The sequence below is a fragment of the Pygocentrus nattereri genome, chromosome 5 (genome assembly GCF_015220715.1).
Source record: "Pygocentrus nattereri isolate fPygNat1 chromosome 5, fPygNat1.pri, whole genome shotgun sequence".
NCBI classification, from domain to species: domain Eukaryota; kingdom Metazoa; phylum Chordata; class Actinopteri; order Characiformes; family Serrasalmidae; genus Pygocentrus; species Pygocentrus nattereri.
In genome coordinates this window covers 377,325-393,948 of record NC_051215.1, presented here as the reverse complement: position 1 = coordinate 393,948, position 16,624 = coordinate 377,325, and the positions used below count along the sequence as shown (strand labels likewise).

General features: G+C 46.0%; 1 protein-coding gene across 4 annotated transcripts in view; it reads right to left on the bottom strand.

The window, feature by feature from the left end:
• zmp:0000000755 (phosphofurin acidic cluster sorting protein 1) overlaps nt 1-10,554 on the bottom strand; it is a 58,566-nt gene extending 48,012 nt beyond the window's left edge. For all 4 annotated transcript variants that reach the window (XM_037538800.1, XM_037538802.1, XM_037538801.1 and 1 more), the window contains exon 1: nt 10,246-10,554. In XM_037538800.1, the coding sequence (XP_037394697.1) occupies nt 10,246-10,463 (218 nt within the window). In that variant the 5' untranslated portion in view covers nt 10,464-10,554. The remainder of the gene's footprint in view (nt 1-10,245) is intronic.
• Nucleotides 10,555-16,624: the final 6,070 nt, after the last annotated feature.

Genomic DNA, 16,624 nt, shown 5'->3' with positions numbered 1-16,624 from the left:
TGTCCCCCAAGGCTCGGTCCTGGGTCCTCTTCTCTTTTCTCTTTACACTAGCTCTCTTGGTGATGTAATATCTTCTCATGGCTTCTCTTCTCGTCTGTTATGCTGATGACACTCAACTAATGTTTTGTTTCTCTCGCTCTGACACACAGGTTTCCAGTCGCATCTCGGCATGTCTGTCTGACATCTCTACATGGATGGCAGCCCACCACCTGAAGCTCAGTCCCAGCAAGACTGAGCTGATATTCATCCCTGCAACTACAGGTCCTCATCATGACCTTGCCATCTCATCCGAGAACTCCCTGATTGTTCCGTCTGTAGAGGCGAGAAGTCTTGGTGTGACTCTGGATGGCCGGTTATCGTTCTCGACTCACATCGCCAACCTGACTCGGTCATGCAGGGTTCTCCTGTACAACATCAGGAGGATCCGACCCTTCCTCACCCGAGAGGCCACCCAGGTGCTAGTGCAGTCTCTGGTCATCTCAAGGCTTGACCACTGCAATTCACTCTTGGCTGGTCTTCCCATGCAGACCATCAAGCCTCTCCAACTCATCCAGAATGCGGCAGCACGACTCGTCTTCAATCTGCCCAAGTTCAGCCACGTCACCCCACTGCTGCGCTCCCTTCACTGGCTTCCTGTAGCTGCATCAGATTTAAACCCTAATGCTGCCTACAAAGCCATAAATGGACCAGCCCCTACCGACTTGATGGCAATGGTGAAATCTCGAACTGGACCACGAGCCCTTCGAGCTTCGAGTACAGCTCGGCTTGACCCGCCATCCTTCAGCGTGCATGGAAGACCAGCGTGGAGAATGTTCTCTGTACTGGAGCCCAGGTGGGGGAATGAACTCCCACTGGCTGTCTGAACAGCAGAGTCTCTCACTGTCTTCAAACGCAGACTGAAGACCGTCTCTTTACACAGCACTTAAATCAGCCCTGAATTATAAGCTGCACTTATTTTTATTGTAATTCACTCTGTATTGTAGTTTATTGTATTGTAGTTTATTGTTATTGTATTGCACTGAATGGCACAGAGTTCTGCGTTCAACTCTGTTTCTTTTTCTCTTGGTTTCTTTTCTCTTAACCTGGGAAACACCACAGAATCAAAACCAGAGAGAACCGCAGCGGAAAGTCTGAGAGAACCATGAGGAGGAGTTGAGAGAAGAGTGAAACTGGGGAGAGGCTGAATAAAGTCACTGTCAGTATCAGTGAGTGTGGAGCTCATTACCTTATAAAACATCTGCAACTATAGATGTTCTGGCAGGGGGTGATGGGGGTAGAGGCGTTTGGGGGAGTGGGATGCGGAGATGGCTGGGAGGGGTTGGGAGCTGATTGTGATCCCAGTGAATTTTGCTAAATGGGACAACTACAGCAGCCCAGAGCTGCAGGGAGATGAACAAGTGGGTGCTTGAAATAAAGTGAGTCGTAAGGGTTTTACAAAAGCAGCCCATTCTGACCACAACTAACACGTAAAGGCTACACAGACCCGCGAGGTCTACCTGCATGATCAAATTCTCCAGAATGATGGAGAATGTGTTGTATATGGTTCTATACAGAACCTTTTAGAAATTGGTTCTAAACTCCTGAGCAAAAAATGTTCCCAGCTGAAAAATATAATGGGTTCTGACGGTTCTGGCTGGTCAGAGTCCGGTTTTAAACCCTGTGGTGAAGATCTGGTCTCACTTAAAACCGCTCTTCAGCAGTGGAAGTGGATACACCAGTTTGTCTGTGATTTAAACGGTTTATAACTGAATTTTCTGCTTTATGTTTGTGTTTTATTTGCTTTGTGTGGACGGTCTGCTGTGCGCCGCTGTCCAGCTCGGCCAGGACGCTCCCCAGATTTTTCCTGGTTACATAAAGGCAGATAAATGATTTAAAATAACGCATCACTTCTCATATCACCATATTTAACAGCTTTACTTAGCATCACATTTTATGTCCGTATCATACCTAAAATACCATTAAGAATCGGAGAGACTAAAGTAGAGTTATTTATTCTTAAAGCCGCTGCCTCACGTTTAGGAACAGCTCACAGATAAAACACTGAGTACACAGATGTGCAGTCAATAATCTGACCGCAATCAGATTTCTGCAGTTATCCGATTAGTGAGTGCATCTAAACACACTCCCTGTTACATTGTTCACTACTACAGTGCTCAGCGTTACAGTGTTCACACTTTAATTGTCCACTATGAGTGTTCACTATTACAGTGTTCAATATTAGTGCTCACTATGACAGTGTTCACTATTACAGTGTTCACTATGACAGTGTTCACTATGACAGTGTTCAATATTAGTGTTCACTATGACAGTGTTCACTATGACAGTGTTCAATATTAGTGTTCACTATGACAGTGTTCACTATTAGTGTTCACTATGACAGTGTTCAATATTAGTGTTCACTATGACAGTGTTCACTATTAGTGTTCACTATGACAGTGTTCACTGACAGTGTTCACTGACAGTGTTCACTATGACAGTGTTCACTATGACAGTGTTCACTATGACAGTGTTCAAACGTCTACATATATATATGAAGCGTGACTGTTTATCAGGTTCGGTCGCTCTGAATTCAGATTATTATTACCTGCTCATATATACGTATATATATAAAACCCCTTATGATGTTTCCACGTAGCTACTGATTAATAAGCCTTGGCCTGGGAATTTAAGGGCTTCAAACGTCAAAGGTCACCTGGTGATGGACAGTAGCGGAGAGATGAAGATGTGCAGGAGGAGGATTCACTGCTTTACCAACCAAACAGACCAAAAACGTTAAATACAGCCCCTGTAAGCTGGAACCGGGCCTCAGGCGCCGAGCCGGTCTCTTGCTGACCTTCACTGAGCGCGTCAGCGATGTTCTGTTGTGTTCTCCGGTCAGACGTGCGGCTGCCGTGACTGGTTCTGATTGGTTCTGCTGTAAACGGCAGTGTGTTGGTATAGGAAAGCGTTCATGCTGTGCTGATGACTCAGGCAGGATTAAACACACGCAGCATCAGATTACACACTCATCTCCTTTGGCAGTTATGAAATCAGATTACACCCCCACCCCCGACTCCGCTCCCGCCGGCCGGCCTCCAAAAATCATCTGCACGCACAAAAACAGTCCCGCTAAAGAGCTCAGAGACACTCACCCCTCAGAACCACTGAGAACCCTTCAGCCGGATTCAGTAACAGCTTCTGTTGGACCGCCAGAGAACCAACACCTGTGTTCTGCAGTGGACAACCGTGACGAGAACAGCTAGAACTTCAGTTCAGGACGTTAACGTCAAAATCTTTACTCAAAAAACCTAAAACAGGCGGTTCCTCACAAGTTCTTTAGATTCTATACAGAACCATGAACGCTCAAAGAACCCTTTCCTTACATGAAACAGTGAAAGTTCTTTGGATTGATTGAGAATGTACCGTATATGGTTCTACCAAACCGTCTTTTTAAAAGGGTTCTCTTATGCAGCAAAAAGGATTACAAGCATGATGTCGTAAGAATAGCAGAACCCTTGTTGGTGCTATATAGAACCAACACATTTCCTATCAATCTGAAGAACGATTATACCATGCAAAGAATCATTTAAGCATGCAAATGGTTCTTTGAGTGTTTACGGTTCTATATGGAACCAGTGTCTTTACTAAAGAAACTATGGCTTATCATATGTTAGTAAAGAGTCCACAGAGCTCCGTCGCTGTTTACCACTCCTAACAACTAACCGGAACCTGAGAGGCTTATTACACAGTAATTACAAGGAATAAGAGGAAGGATGCAGGGAAACTGGCTCAGGTTATATGTGTGTTATAGACGTCTGGGCACTGGCCATTTAAGGAGGTTTGTTTTAAGGTAAAACAGTAAGATTTTATTTAGAGCTCCACAGGCACAGCAATCAAATTCCACATCAGCGCTCTAAACTACACACCTAGGTGGAGCCTATCAGAGTGAAGTGGGCAGGAGGGGCGGGGCTTTGTGTTAAAGACACACCCACACTGTTTTTCCGGTAGAGCTTATAAACAGTAGAGGTGGTGTTTGGGGTTTGTTCTCTTTTAAGGCGGTGCTGTAGGAGCTGAAAGAGTTCTACTGGAGAACCTTTATTAATCTGAGCCAGAACAGAACTGCTATGTGGAACAGAGTCAGAGCCCTTGGAATGCTTCTCTACTGGAAACCATTAAGCCAATTCCCATTAGAGCACAAAACCATTAGGTTTTAATCCTTATGGTTTGTAATGGTCCTGTTTCAGGGTTGAAGGGTTCTTTAGTAAAAAGTGGTTCTGTATAAAGCCATGAACACTCAAAAGAACCAGCATGCCTCTGGCAAGGTTCTCTGCATGGTAAAATGGTTCTTCATATTGGTGGGGAACATATTGTTTATGGTTCTATAGAGCACCAAAAAAGGTTGTACAGAACACCTTCTCCATCAGGCTGAAGGGGTCACGTGCGGTCTGTGAGCGACTGTATGTGTGTTTTAGCTGTAATCAGCCCAAATCGGTTCCTGAGCCACTGAGGAACCTCCTGATCACTCGCTCGGCTGCGGACAGCTGGATCAAACACATCAAACGACGTCCATCTGCGACAGTGAAGAGTCCATTACGGCTCTGAAATGAGCAAAACACCATTAGCAACAGCTAAACACGCTAATCAATCTGAGTGGGAACAGCTGAGCGAGTCATGCAGCCAGGCTAACAGCTCAGATCACAGGGGGTGGAAACGGGATTGGACCTGCAGTTCTGGAAGCTCAATTAGCAGAAATGAGGGAAACAACAAACACTGGAAAAACTAGCAGAAGAACTGAGAGATGAAGCTCAGAGTTAAAGAGGAGGAGAGTTTTACTGAAGCTCAGAGTGAAAGAGACGGAGAGTTTTACTGAAGCTCAGAGTTAAAGAGGAGGAGAGTTTGACTGAAGCTCAGAGTTAAAGAGGAGGAGAGTTTTACTGAAGCTCAGAGTTAAAGAGGAGGAGAGTTTGACTGAAGCTCAGAGTTAAAGAGGAGGAGAGTTTTACTGAAGCTCAGAGTGAAAGAGACGGAGAGTTTTACTGAAGCTCAGAGTTAAAGAGGAGGAGAGTTTTACTGAAGCTCAGAGTTAAAGAGGAGGAGAGTTTTACTGAAGCTCAGAGTTAAAGAGGAGGAGAGTTTTACTGAAGCTCAGAGTTAAAGAGGAGGAGAGTTTTACTGAAGCTCAGAGTTAAAGAGGAGGAGAGTTTTACTGAAGCTCAGAGTTAAAGAGGAGGAGAGTTTTACTGAAGCTCAGAGTTAAAGAGGAGGAGAGTTTTACTGAAGCTCAGAGTTAAAGAGGAGGAGAGTTTTACTGAAGCTCAGAGTTAAAGAGGAGGAGAGTTTTACTGAAGCTCAGAGTTAAAGAGGAGGAGAGTTTGACTGAAGCTCGGAGTTAAAGAGGAGGAGAGTTTTAGTGAAGCTCATAGTTAAAGAGGAGGAGAGTTTTACTGAAGCTCGGAGTTAAAGAGGAGGAGAGTTTTACTGAAGCTCGGAGTTAAAGAGGAGGAGAGTTTTACTGAAGCTCGGAGTTAAAGAGGAGGAGAGTTTTACTGAAGCTCGGAGTTAAAGAGGAGGAGAGTTTTACTGAAGCTCGGAGTTAAAGAGGAGGAGAGTTTGACTGAAGCTCAGAGTTAAAGAGGAGGAGAGTTTGACTGAAGCTCAGAGTTAAAGAGGAGGAGAGTTTGACTGAAGCTCAGAGTTAAAGAGGAGGAGAGTTTGACTGAAGCTCAGAGTTAAAGAGGAGGAGAGTTTTACTGAAGCTCAGAGTTAAAGTGACGGAGAGTTTGACTGAAGCTCAGAGTTAAAGAGGAGGAGAGTTTTAGTGAAGCTCAGAGTTAAAGAGGAGGAGAGTTTTAGTGAAGCTCAGAGTTAAAGAGGAGGAGAGTTTGACTGAAGCTCAGAGTTAAAGAGGAGGAGAGTTTGACTGAAGCTCAGAGTTAAAGAGGAGGAGAGTTTAACTGAAGCTCAGAGTTAAAGAGGAGGAGAGTTTAACTGAAGCTCAGAGTTAAAGAGGAGGAGAGTTTTACCGAAGCTCAGAGTTAAAGAGGAGGAGAGTTTGACTGAAGCTCAGAGTTAAAGAGGAGGAGAGTTTGACTGAAGCTCAGAGTTAAAGAGGAGGAGAGTTTGACTGAAGCTCAGAGTTAAAGAGGAGGAGAGTTTGACTGAAGCTCAGAGTTAAAGAGGAGGAGAGTTTGACTGAAGCTCAGAGTTAAAGAGGAGGAGAGTTTTACTGAAGCTCAGAGTTAAAGAGGAGGAGAGTTTTACTGAAGCTCAGAGTTAAAGAGGAGGAGAGTTTTACTGAAGCTCAGAGTTAAAGAGGAGGAGAGTTTTACTGAAGCTCAGAGTTAAAGAGGAGGAGAGTTTTACTGAAGCTCAGAGTTAAAGAGGAGGAGAGTTTTACTGAAGCTCAGAGTTAAAGAGGAGGAGAGTTTTACTGAAGCTCAGAGTTAAAGAGGAGGAGAGTTTTACTGAAGCTCAGAGTTAAAGAGGAGGAGAGTTTTACTGAAGCTCAGAGTTAAAGAGGAGGAGAGTTTTACTGAAGCTCAGAGTTAAAGAGGAGGAGAGTTTTACTGAAGCTCAGAGTTAAAGAGGAGGAGAGTTTTACTGAAGCTCAGAGTTAAAGAGGAGGAGAGTTTTACTGAAGCTCAGAGTTAAAGAGGAGGAGAGTTTTACTGAAGCTCAGAGTTAAAGAGGAGGAGAGTTTTACTGAAGCTCAGAGTTAAAGAGGAGGAGAGTTTGACTGAAGCTCAGAGTTAAAGAGGAGGAGAGTTTGACTGAAGCTCAGAGTTAAAGAGGAGGAGAGTTTGACTGAAGCTCAGAGTTAAAGAGGAGGAGAGTTTGACTGAAGCTCAGAGTTAAAGAGGAGGAGAGTTTGACTGAAGCTCAGAGTTAAAGAGGAGGAGAGTTTGACTGAAGCTCAGAGTTAAAGAGGAGGAGAGTTTTACTGAAGCTCAGAGTTAAAGAGGAGGAGAGTTTTACTGAAGCTCAGAGTTAAAGAGGAGGAGAGTTTTACTGAAGCTCAGAGTTAAAGAGGAGGAGAGTTTTACTGAAGCTCAGAGTTAAAGAGGAGGAGAGTTTTACTGAAGCTCAGAGTTAAAGAGGAGGAGAGTTTTACTGAAGCTCAGAGTTAAAGAGGAGGAGAGTTTGACTGAAGCTCAGAGTTAAAGAGGAGGAGAGTTTGACTGAAGCTCAGAGTTAAAGAGGAGGAGAGTTTTACTGAAGCTCAGAGTTAAAGAGGAGGAGAGTTTTACTGAAGCTCAGAGTTAAAGAGGAGAACTTCTGAGGAGAACTTTAACCTCATAACACTGAGGCTGTGAACTGCCTTTAAACTGGTTACGCGAATCAGAAGCTATGAAACACCCGTGTTCTGTATGTGTGACATCACAACCATTACAGCTAACTGGTAGCCAGTGTTCAGTGTTTAAACTTCATGCCAGAAAATGTGGATATTCTGCGCTTCAGCCAAGAAACAGTGTGATGCTGCGATGCTCACGCAAGGAGAACCTGCAGCTTTAATGACAGATTAATGTTCCAGTTAACAGGCAAAATAAAGTCCTCACTGAACTGAAACTGGGACACATCAGTACATACTGCATTCAACTCAACTGAGCCATAGTGGACCGAACCGGACCGGAACCGGACCGGATCAAAGCACTCAGCAATGAATCAAAGTGTATGGAATCGTTACCTGTTTAACTGCATGGTTTCTGTATCGAGACGTGTGTCATGCACTCTCAGCCAAAATGGTTCTATCAAAGTACCAACAAGGGTTATTTGGGCTGTAACAAAAGTGGAACCCTTTTTGGTGCTATACAGAACCCTCTTCAAAAAGAAACCACAGCACATTCTCCATCAGTCTGAAGAACACTTTCATGACCAGAGAACCCTTTAATCATGCAAAAGGTTGTTTGAGTGTTCATGGTTCTGTATAGAACATTTTCTTTACTAAGGAACCCATGGAGAACCATCTTTTTTAGGAGTGTATTTCTGACAGGGCCAGTTTCACACCCTGCTGCAAACCTTCAAGTCTTATCTGGCAAAGGACTGACCACGACTGACCACGACGGACAATGACTGACCAAACTTTCTGACTTGAAACATCAGTTGACATTTAGCCTGGAACGTGACTGAGGTTAGGGTTATATTTACAGAGGCTTTTCGCATCCGGAAAAATACAGAACTCCGAGGGACGGACGACACAGATAAGGTTCCGGTCTACAGTACAGTTTTTCATAAATAACAGGGATGGGATGAACGCTCTGCTGTCGGAGTTTCACGGTTTTCCTGTTAGCCGTGAAACAGATCACTATATCGAATGTGACCCTTAGCTGTCAGTGTGGGACAGCAGGAGTTCCGGCCTGAAGTGACGACGACAGAGACGCCGTTCTCCCTGTTATACGTCAGTGTAGCATCAATGATTTAGCAGCTGTTATTTTAAGGTAAAACTTACATAATGTCGCTTTTAAGAAACAAATTCAGACCCCAAACATACTTTGGCTGATCGTCTACACTCCTAAAATAAACAGGCCCAAAACACAAAATGACAAAACATTAAGATTTCAGCGGATGGCCAGCGGATGGCCAGCGGATCGCCAACGGATGGTCAGCGGATGGCCAGCGGATCGCGGACATTTAAGAAATTAAATCAGTTCCACAAAAACCATCTAACCCATCGAGATTTACTCATCAGCCTTTCTGCTTCACTCTCTTCTGCTTTTTCAATCATCACACAATCCACTCTTTTTATATTAGTCCTTATTTAGCGAGACAGTGAGAAAGAGCGGTGCTATACACACTCCCTCACCTTTTAATGGCCTTACAACAAATCAGTGATCAAACGGCTGCAGGAGGTTAGTGTTCCAACGTGTTTAAGCGCTGGACTTTAGTGTGGACGTTCAGACGGTCTTTTAAGAAAGAAGAGCCAGTGCTGATCCTCTCAGCGCTGACCGCTTCACACGGCTGAGAAACACGGCTCAGCAGGTTTGGGTTTAATGTGAGACCAAATATTCACTATAGGGTTTTAATCTGGACCCTGAAGTGCCAGAAGTGTAGATGTCAGGTAAGGTGAGGAAACTTTGTAGGAACCTGATTTTTCACTGAACTACTGTAGAACCAGCTTACTGAGAACTCATTTGGTGAAACACCTTAAAGAACTGTAGAATTCTCTTCACTGTTCTGACAAAGAGCCAACCTACCTTCACACAGTCATACAGTCATACTCCACACCTTCACCTGTGCTCAGGAGCAGGCAATCCAGACGGATCCTCACAACACATCTCAGTGTAAGAACAGTTCTTCATAAAGAGGAGCTCAAGATCTGCATAATTAACGGGTTAAAATGTAAACAGAGTGGTTCTGAGCGGTTCTCTGTTCTAGATAAACTCACCGAGTCAGACCTGTTCACAGTGGTGGTGATGGGAACCAGACGTCCCCCTCTAAAAGCTCCTCACAGTGGTGGTGATGGGAACCAGACGTCCCCCTCTAAAAGCTCCTCACAATGGTGGTGATGGGAACCAGGCGCCCCCCTCTAAAAGCTCCTCACAGTGGTGGTGATGGGAACCAGACGTCCCCTCTAAAAGCTCCTCACAGTGGTGGTGATGGGAACCAGACGTCCCTCTAAAAGCTCCTCACAGTGGTGGTGATAGGAACCAGACGTCCCTCTAAAAGCTCCTCACAGTGGTGGTGATAGGAACCAGACGTCCCTCTAAAAGCTCCTACAGAAAGTTCCTACATGAACTGGTTCTGAATTCACTGCCTGATGACTGAGACGCTGTTTTATGAGAGTTTAGAGAACTTCAACTCCATTCATGGTGGAGGGAGACATGCAGGGCGCTGTGCGGCAAAATAGTCCCCAAAGAAAACTCATTATTCCAGATTTTCCACTGTTTTCCATCATCAACATTCCATATAAGTTCAGAAGACTCGTGTAGGTTCTCTGGTGGTTCTGGATGGTAAATAAAGTGTCTATATCTGTGTTGTAGTCATGGCGACGCCTGGTTCCCATCACCACCACTGTAAAGACGCCTGAGTTATTGGTGGAATTCCCCTTTAAGCCATTGTCAGCAAAGAAACCTTGATCCTGAGGTGGGCGGTTTTCTGGATGGTTAACTGTGTTTTCTTTGATTTCATGCTGAAAAATGATATTAAAACCTGAGGTTTAGTGTTTTAGAGTTACACTAATCAGCCCTCGAGCGTGGATCTCTGTCCTACTGAGAGCTCAGCTTTACCCCGGGCAGCCCAGATAACCTCCCCCGGAGAGCCCCACTGTACCTGGGCACGCAGCTCGGAGAGGACCGGTCGATCTCCCAGGTGGCGAACAAGTTCATGGGCACGGTCAGGGGCGCGGGGACGGGACCCACAACCACCGAGCCCGGGCTCAGCACGCCGGCCCCGCTCGCTCCAGCACAGGCCGATACCGCTCCGCCGCACGGCGGGCTCAACAGCACCGCCGCCCGCAGCGCCCCTCGATCCGCCGCCGCCGCCATCATCACTGCTACAGCCCCGGAGCTCCGAAGGAGTGACCGAGAGAAGAGCCCTCTAACCCGGACTGAGGGACTAGGAGTGACCGCTAGAGCACACACCCACCTCTCTCTCTCTCTCTCTCTCTCTCTCTCTCTCTCTCTCTCTCTCTCTCTCTCTCTCTCTCTCTCTCTCTCTCTCTCTCTCCTGATTGGTTGGACCCTCTAGCGGTCGTTCTGCAGGAGGAATACAGGAGGCGGAGCTTCAGTGTCACCTGTGGGTGGCGCTATATCCCCATCACACTTTTAAAGGGCCAATATCACGAAAAAAGGAATAAACATTGTTACAGCTTCAAAACTTCCACTCACTGGCCACTTTATTAGAAACACCTTGTGCTTCCACTCACTGGCCACTTTACTGGAAACACCCACCTTGTGCTTCCACTAACTGGCCACTTTATTAGAAACACCCACCTTGTGCTTCCACTAACTGGCCACTTTATTAGAAGCACCCACCCTGTGAAAGGCTGTATGATCGCTGAAGGAGTTTATTTTATGGATTGTTGCGCCCTCTGGTGGTCAGCTGGTGGACTGTCCTCTGCTTTATATTCAGCGGTGTATTTATAGTCCGCTCAGCTGTTTTCAGTTATATAACTGTTAAATTTAGACTTTAGTGATGAGCGCAGCTCCTGAAAAGACCTTCAACAGCTTCTGCATCTGAAACGCAGATCAGTCAGCTACTCCTCTCAGCCACAACCACAGCCTCTCCAGGGAAAGAAACACTTCAATACTTCAATAAGTCTCAAACAGCAGCAGACCTTTGGGGATCTGACCAGCCTTTTCTGCTCATTCCACTCTGAGTCGGTTCCGTGTTCTCAGCACAGCTGCTTAAATTTCAGACTAACATTGGGAAACAATTCGTTTCTCAGGTTTTACTCAGATATGCTTCGATTTTACTGTGAATATACAGGAACGTTAACCTTCACGCATGTATGAGGTGCTGCACCGTGAAGCTCAGCGACTCTTTTAAGTGGATAAAAAACTAAAATTAACATCTTCTTAAAGTTTTTAAACTGTTTATAATGATTTAGACATCCTGATTATTAATTTAGCAATTTTTATACAAATATGAAGCTATTCAAACATGTCCATACTTAATAACACGGTTCCTCAAGGGTTCTAGTACAGGCATTGGTTCTATTTAGAGCCATTAATTCTATACAGAACCCTTTGCATGATTAAATGGTTCTTCAGACAGATGTCCAGCAGAGGGGGCTGCTGCTGTCTACTGACCACCTCTCCCACTCTCTCGCCTAGTTTTACAGAACACTGCTCAGTAAAACTCCACCAGAAGCTCTCAAGAGTCCAGTGTTCACATCATCACCACAAACGCCTTTTCAGGACGTGAGGTGACCCAGGGGGTAAATCAGGGGCGGAGTTACGGGACTGAATCGCTCTGCCAGCTGATCGGTGGCTCTGATTTGTACAGACAGACTGTCTACCTCAATGTAGCATCATGAGATACAAACAGAGCAGCATTTTAAACCGAGTCACTTGTTCAGCCTCTATATCTGACATATGACGTACGCTGATAGCTCTGTCCAGAACTGGAGCTGCCCAGGGCTGAGTTTAGGGCCTGGATATTGAGCCACAGACGCGAGGCTTTTCCTGTAGTCATGGGTCTAATTTTACTGCCAAAATATTTGATATGAATATGAATTATGGGCTCATACAGCCACTGAATCATTAGTGGTAAATGTGTCTCTGCCTGAGCCGCTAGACCTACTGACTTTTGAGACCCTTTTTACAGAGAGGCCTGTAAAGTGAACTTACAGGGAGGAGGTACAGTAAACACATACAGTAAGAAATCTGCTAGAGGGAAATTCATACACAACTGCACAAAAACCACAGGACACACACTTTAACAGCTTTAATAGCTTTTGTTTTAAAGAGGCCTCAGTTAGTTCAGTATAGTGTTCGTTTTTTAAAAGGAATCAAAAACGGGCTTTTCTCTGAGAATTTACAGTTATGATCATAAAACTCAGCCATTAAAAGCCTGAGATTTATCACTGTACAGGCTTGTATCCAACCATGCGATTTTCCAAAAGACCAAATAATCATTTCCACAATAAACCATGCTCATCATCAATACTCTGATCAATACCAGTGTCTGACACAGCCAGTGAATAGCTGTCTCTGTGGAGCTGCTACAGAATGAATGTTATGAGTCAATGTTTAAGCGTGGAAGATTTTATGTGTAAGTTTATTTGACACTTCCTTAACTTTATATCTGCCGTCAGAGTCGCTACCAATCAGCCACGAGAGTCTGATGACTTAATAAGTAACACATCCTGCTGTGATTGGCCGATTTGCTCGGTAACCAGGTGAGTGAGAGTGGTCTGGGTCAGCAGAGCTGTGCTATAAAGTAGATATTGGATGGTCAGATGGGTGCCTATTGAAATCTGGTCAGCTTTGATCATTTATAACGATAACTGATCACGTTTTCCAGCTGATACAGGTGTGTGCTGTAGGTTCCTTATACAGCACTGAGCTCTGATCATTACACCGTATCACCTGCAGAGAGTAAATCAATAACTCGGCGATCTGCATGACTGGCTTTTATTTTTTATTTACCTGATTCATCCATCCATCCATTTTCTAAGCCGCTTCTCCGTCAGGGCCGCGGGGGGGTGCTGGAGCCTATCCCAGCAGTCTTCGGGCGGAAGGCAGGATACACCCTGGACAGGTCGCCAGTCCATCGCAGGGCAGACAGACAGACACAGACAGTCACTCACACCTAGGGGCAATGCAACATGTCCAATCGGCCTGACTGCATGTCTTTGGACTGTGGGAGGAAACCGGAGAACCCGGAGGAACCCACGCAGACACGGGGAGAACATGCAGACTCCACACAGAGAGGACCCCGGTCACCCGGCCGGGGACTCGAACCCAGGCCCTCCTTGCTGTGAGGTGACAGCGCCACTCACCACGCCAGCGTGCCGCCCTTTACCTGATTCAAACAATGCCAAACAATGTCAAGCCTGTATACAGTAGCAGAACCCATTCTGCTGCAACACAGAACCAGATACATTTATATACAGGCCATACCAACATAAATAGGCTGGTTCAGCACAGCAGCTGATTGGCTGTGTGGAGTTTTAGGGGTGGGGACTCAAGCGAACATTGTGATCAGCTCAGTTCATCAATAGCCAACGTCAAATGAAAATCAGCTGTCTTGTGGATGGGGAAGCTGCCGCTGACCAATGAAGAGAGAGACACATTAAACTGGACTCTGGACAGTGATTTCTGTGGCCAACAGATGGCGCTGTTACACCAGTTTAATCACACAAAACTGAGCTGCGTCTGGAACTGGGCGCTGCTCACTGCATGGCTCACTGCACGGCTACCGTATGGAAAAAGGATGTTCATGTATTTGTATAAACTTGAAACACACTCCAAACACTAAAATGGGTTTCAGAATAATTTGTAATATTAAGAAAATATATTTTAAAATGTACAGACTGAAATAACTGTGTGTGATTATCAAATAGAGGAACATCTCCAGAGTCCTGTCTGAGGCTCTTCACCGTCTGAATGAGTTTAAATCTGATCTAACGGTCCTTTAGCAGGACAGAAGCGAGGGCTGGAGCTACTGATACTCTGTGAAATGCAGGGCTGATCTGATATCTTGTTTATGTGAAGTACATTGGGTGTGAGAGTCTGATTGCAGACGTACGTGTTTAATGTAAAGCACAGTGCAGATCACCGTCTGTACGTTTAGCTACATCTGGACCCGTCATTACACTCAACTCCACACAGACAATCACTCACACTGATAAATGTGTTTGAAATGCATTTTAAAGACATTCAGTCATTTTCATACACTGCAGAAATGCCTTTCACAGACATTTTTGGAACATATATATTTTTTGGAACAGCCGTCCTGCATCTCCACAATATCGCTAAATTAAGAAATGCATGATCTCTACAGGACGCAGAAAAGCTAGTTCATGCTTTTATCACTTCAAGGCTGGACACTGTAATGTCCTGCTGTCTGGACGTCCCAGCAAAAGCCTCAACAAGCTTCAGCTGGTCCAGAACGCTGCAGCCGGAGTCTCACAAGAACCAGAACATTTGACCAGGTCAGCCCAGTTTTACCAGCCCTGCACTGGTTACCAGTTAAATTTCACACTGATTATAAAATCCTATTACTGACCTATAAAGCTCTAAACGGACTCGCCCAGATAATCTGCTGCTAATCATAAACTAATCTAATTAACCAGTGCCCACCTGTTTTTCTCGCTTTGTACTATAGTACTTTTATACTTTATACTAAAAATGTTTGCAGTCCGGTGTTGACCAGAGGAAGATGGGCTCCCCTTCTGAGTCTTGGTTCCTCTCAAGGTTCTTCCTCCTGCTGTTAGGGAGTTTTTCCTGGCTACTGTTGCCCTGGCGACGCTCATGGGGGCTCGGACCCTGATTTTCTTTCTGTAATGCTGATTGATCTGTAAAGCTGCTCTGTGACATCACCTGCTGTATAAAGCGCTGTGTAAAAAAACTTTGCTTGCTTATATTTTTTCCATACAGGTTATTTTGTAGTGGTGTCTGAGAACATAGTGCAGATGATCCAGTGCACTCAAATAATCCCACAATGCACCTCAATAAGCAGCAGTGTACCCTCAGAGATAGTGGATACCCATAATGCACTGTGGTTTCTCTGTACAGGATTAGCAAGCGCAGCTGCAGCAGCAGATCCCTGCAGCTCTGGTACAGACAACAATCACAGTGGCCCAGATCCTCTACCACCATCACCCACCCTGGTCCCTGTAACAGCTCTATGCTGAAGCTGTGTTACCACGGTGATCCAGCATCATTCATTACTTAGCAGAGACGTTATAAAGGAAGGCTCCGCCGGATAATAACCCATTACATCCCCACCTCGTATGAAAGCTGCCCGAACAGCCCGATTCAGCCCGTACGCAGTGAAGAACAGCCCGATTCAGCCCATACGCAGCGAAGAACAGCCCGATTCACCCAGTACGCAGCGAAGAACAGCCCGATTCACCCAGTACACAGCGAAGAACAACCCGATTCACCCAGTACGCAGCGAAGAACAGCCCGATTCACCCAGTACACAGCGAAGAACAACCCGATTCACCCAGTACGCAGCGAAGAACAGCCCGATTCAACCCGATACGCAGCGAAGAACAGCCCGATTCACCCGATACGCAGCGAAGAACAGCCCGATTCAGCCCATACGCAGCGAAGAACAGCCCGATTCAGCCCGTACGCAGCGAAGAACAGCCCGATTCACCCAGTACGCAGCGAAGAACAGCCCGATTCACCCTGTACGCAGCGAAGAACAGCCTGATTCACCTGATACGCAGCGAAGAACAGCCCGATTCACCCGATACGCAGCGAAGAACAGCCTGATTCAGCCCATATGGAGCGAAGAACAGCCTGATTCACCCAGTACACAGCGAAGAACAACCCGATTCACCCAGTACGCAGCGAAGAACAGCCCGATTCACCCCATACGCAGCGAAGAACAGCCCGATTCAGCCCATACACAGTGAAGAACAGCCCGATTCACCCGATACGCAGTGAAGAACAGCCCGATTCACCCAGTACGCAGCGAAGAACAGCCCGATTCACCCGATACGCAGCGAAGAACAGCCTGATTCACCTGATACGCAGCGAAGAACAGCCCGATTCACCCGATACGCAGCGAAGAACAGCCCGATTCAGCCCATACGCAGCGAAGAACAACCCGATTCACCCAGTACACAGCGAAGAACAACCCGATTCACCCAGTACGCAGCGAAGAACAGCCCGATTCACCCCATACGCAGCGAAGAACAGCCCGATTCAGCCCATACACAGTGAAGAACAGCCCGATTCACCCGATACGCAGTGAAGAACAGCCCGATTCACCCAGTACGCAGCGAAGAACAGCCCGATTCACCCGATACGCAGCGAAGAACAGCCCGATTCACCCGATTCGCAGCGAAGAACAGCCCGATTCAGCCCGTACGCAGCGAAGAACAGCCCGATTCACCCAGTACGCAGCGAAGAACAGCCCGATTCACCCAGTACACAGCGAAGAACAACCCGATTCACCCAGTACGCAGCGAAGAACAGCCCGATTCAACCCGATACGCAGCGAAGAACAGCCCGATTCACCCGATACG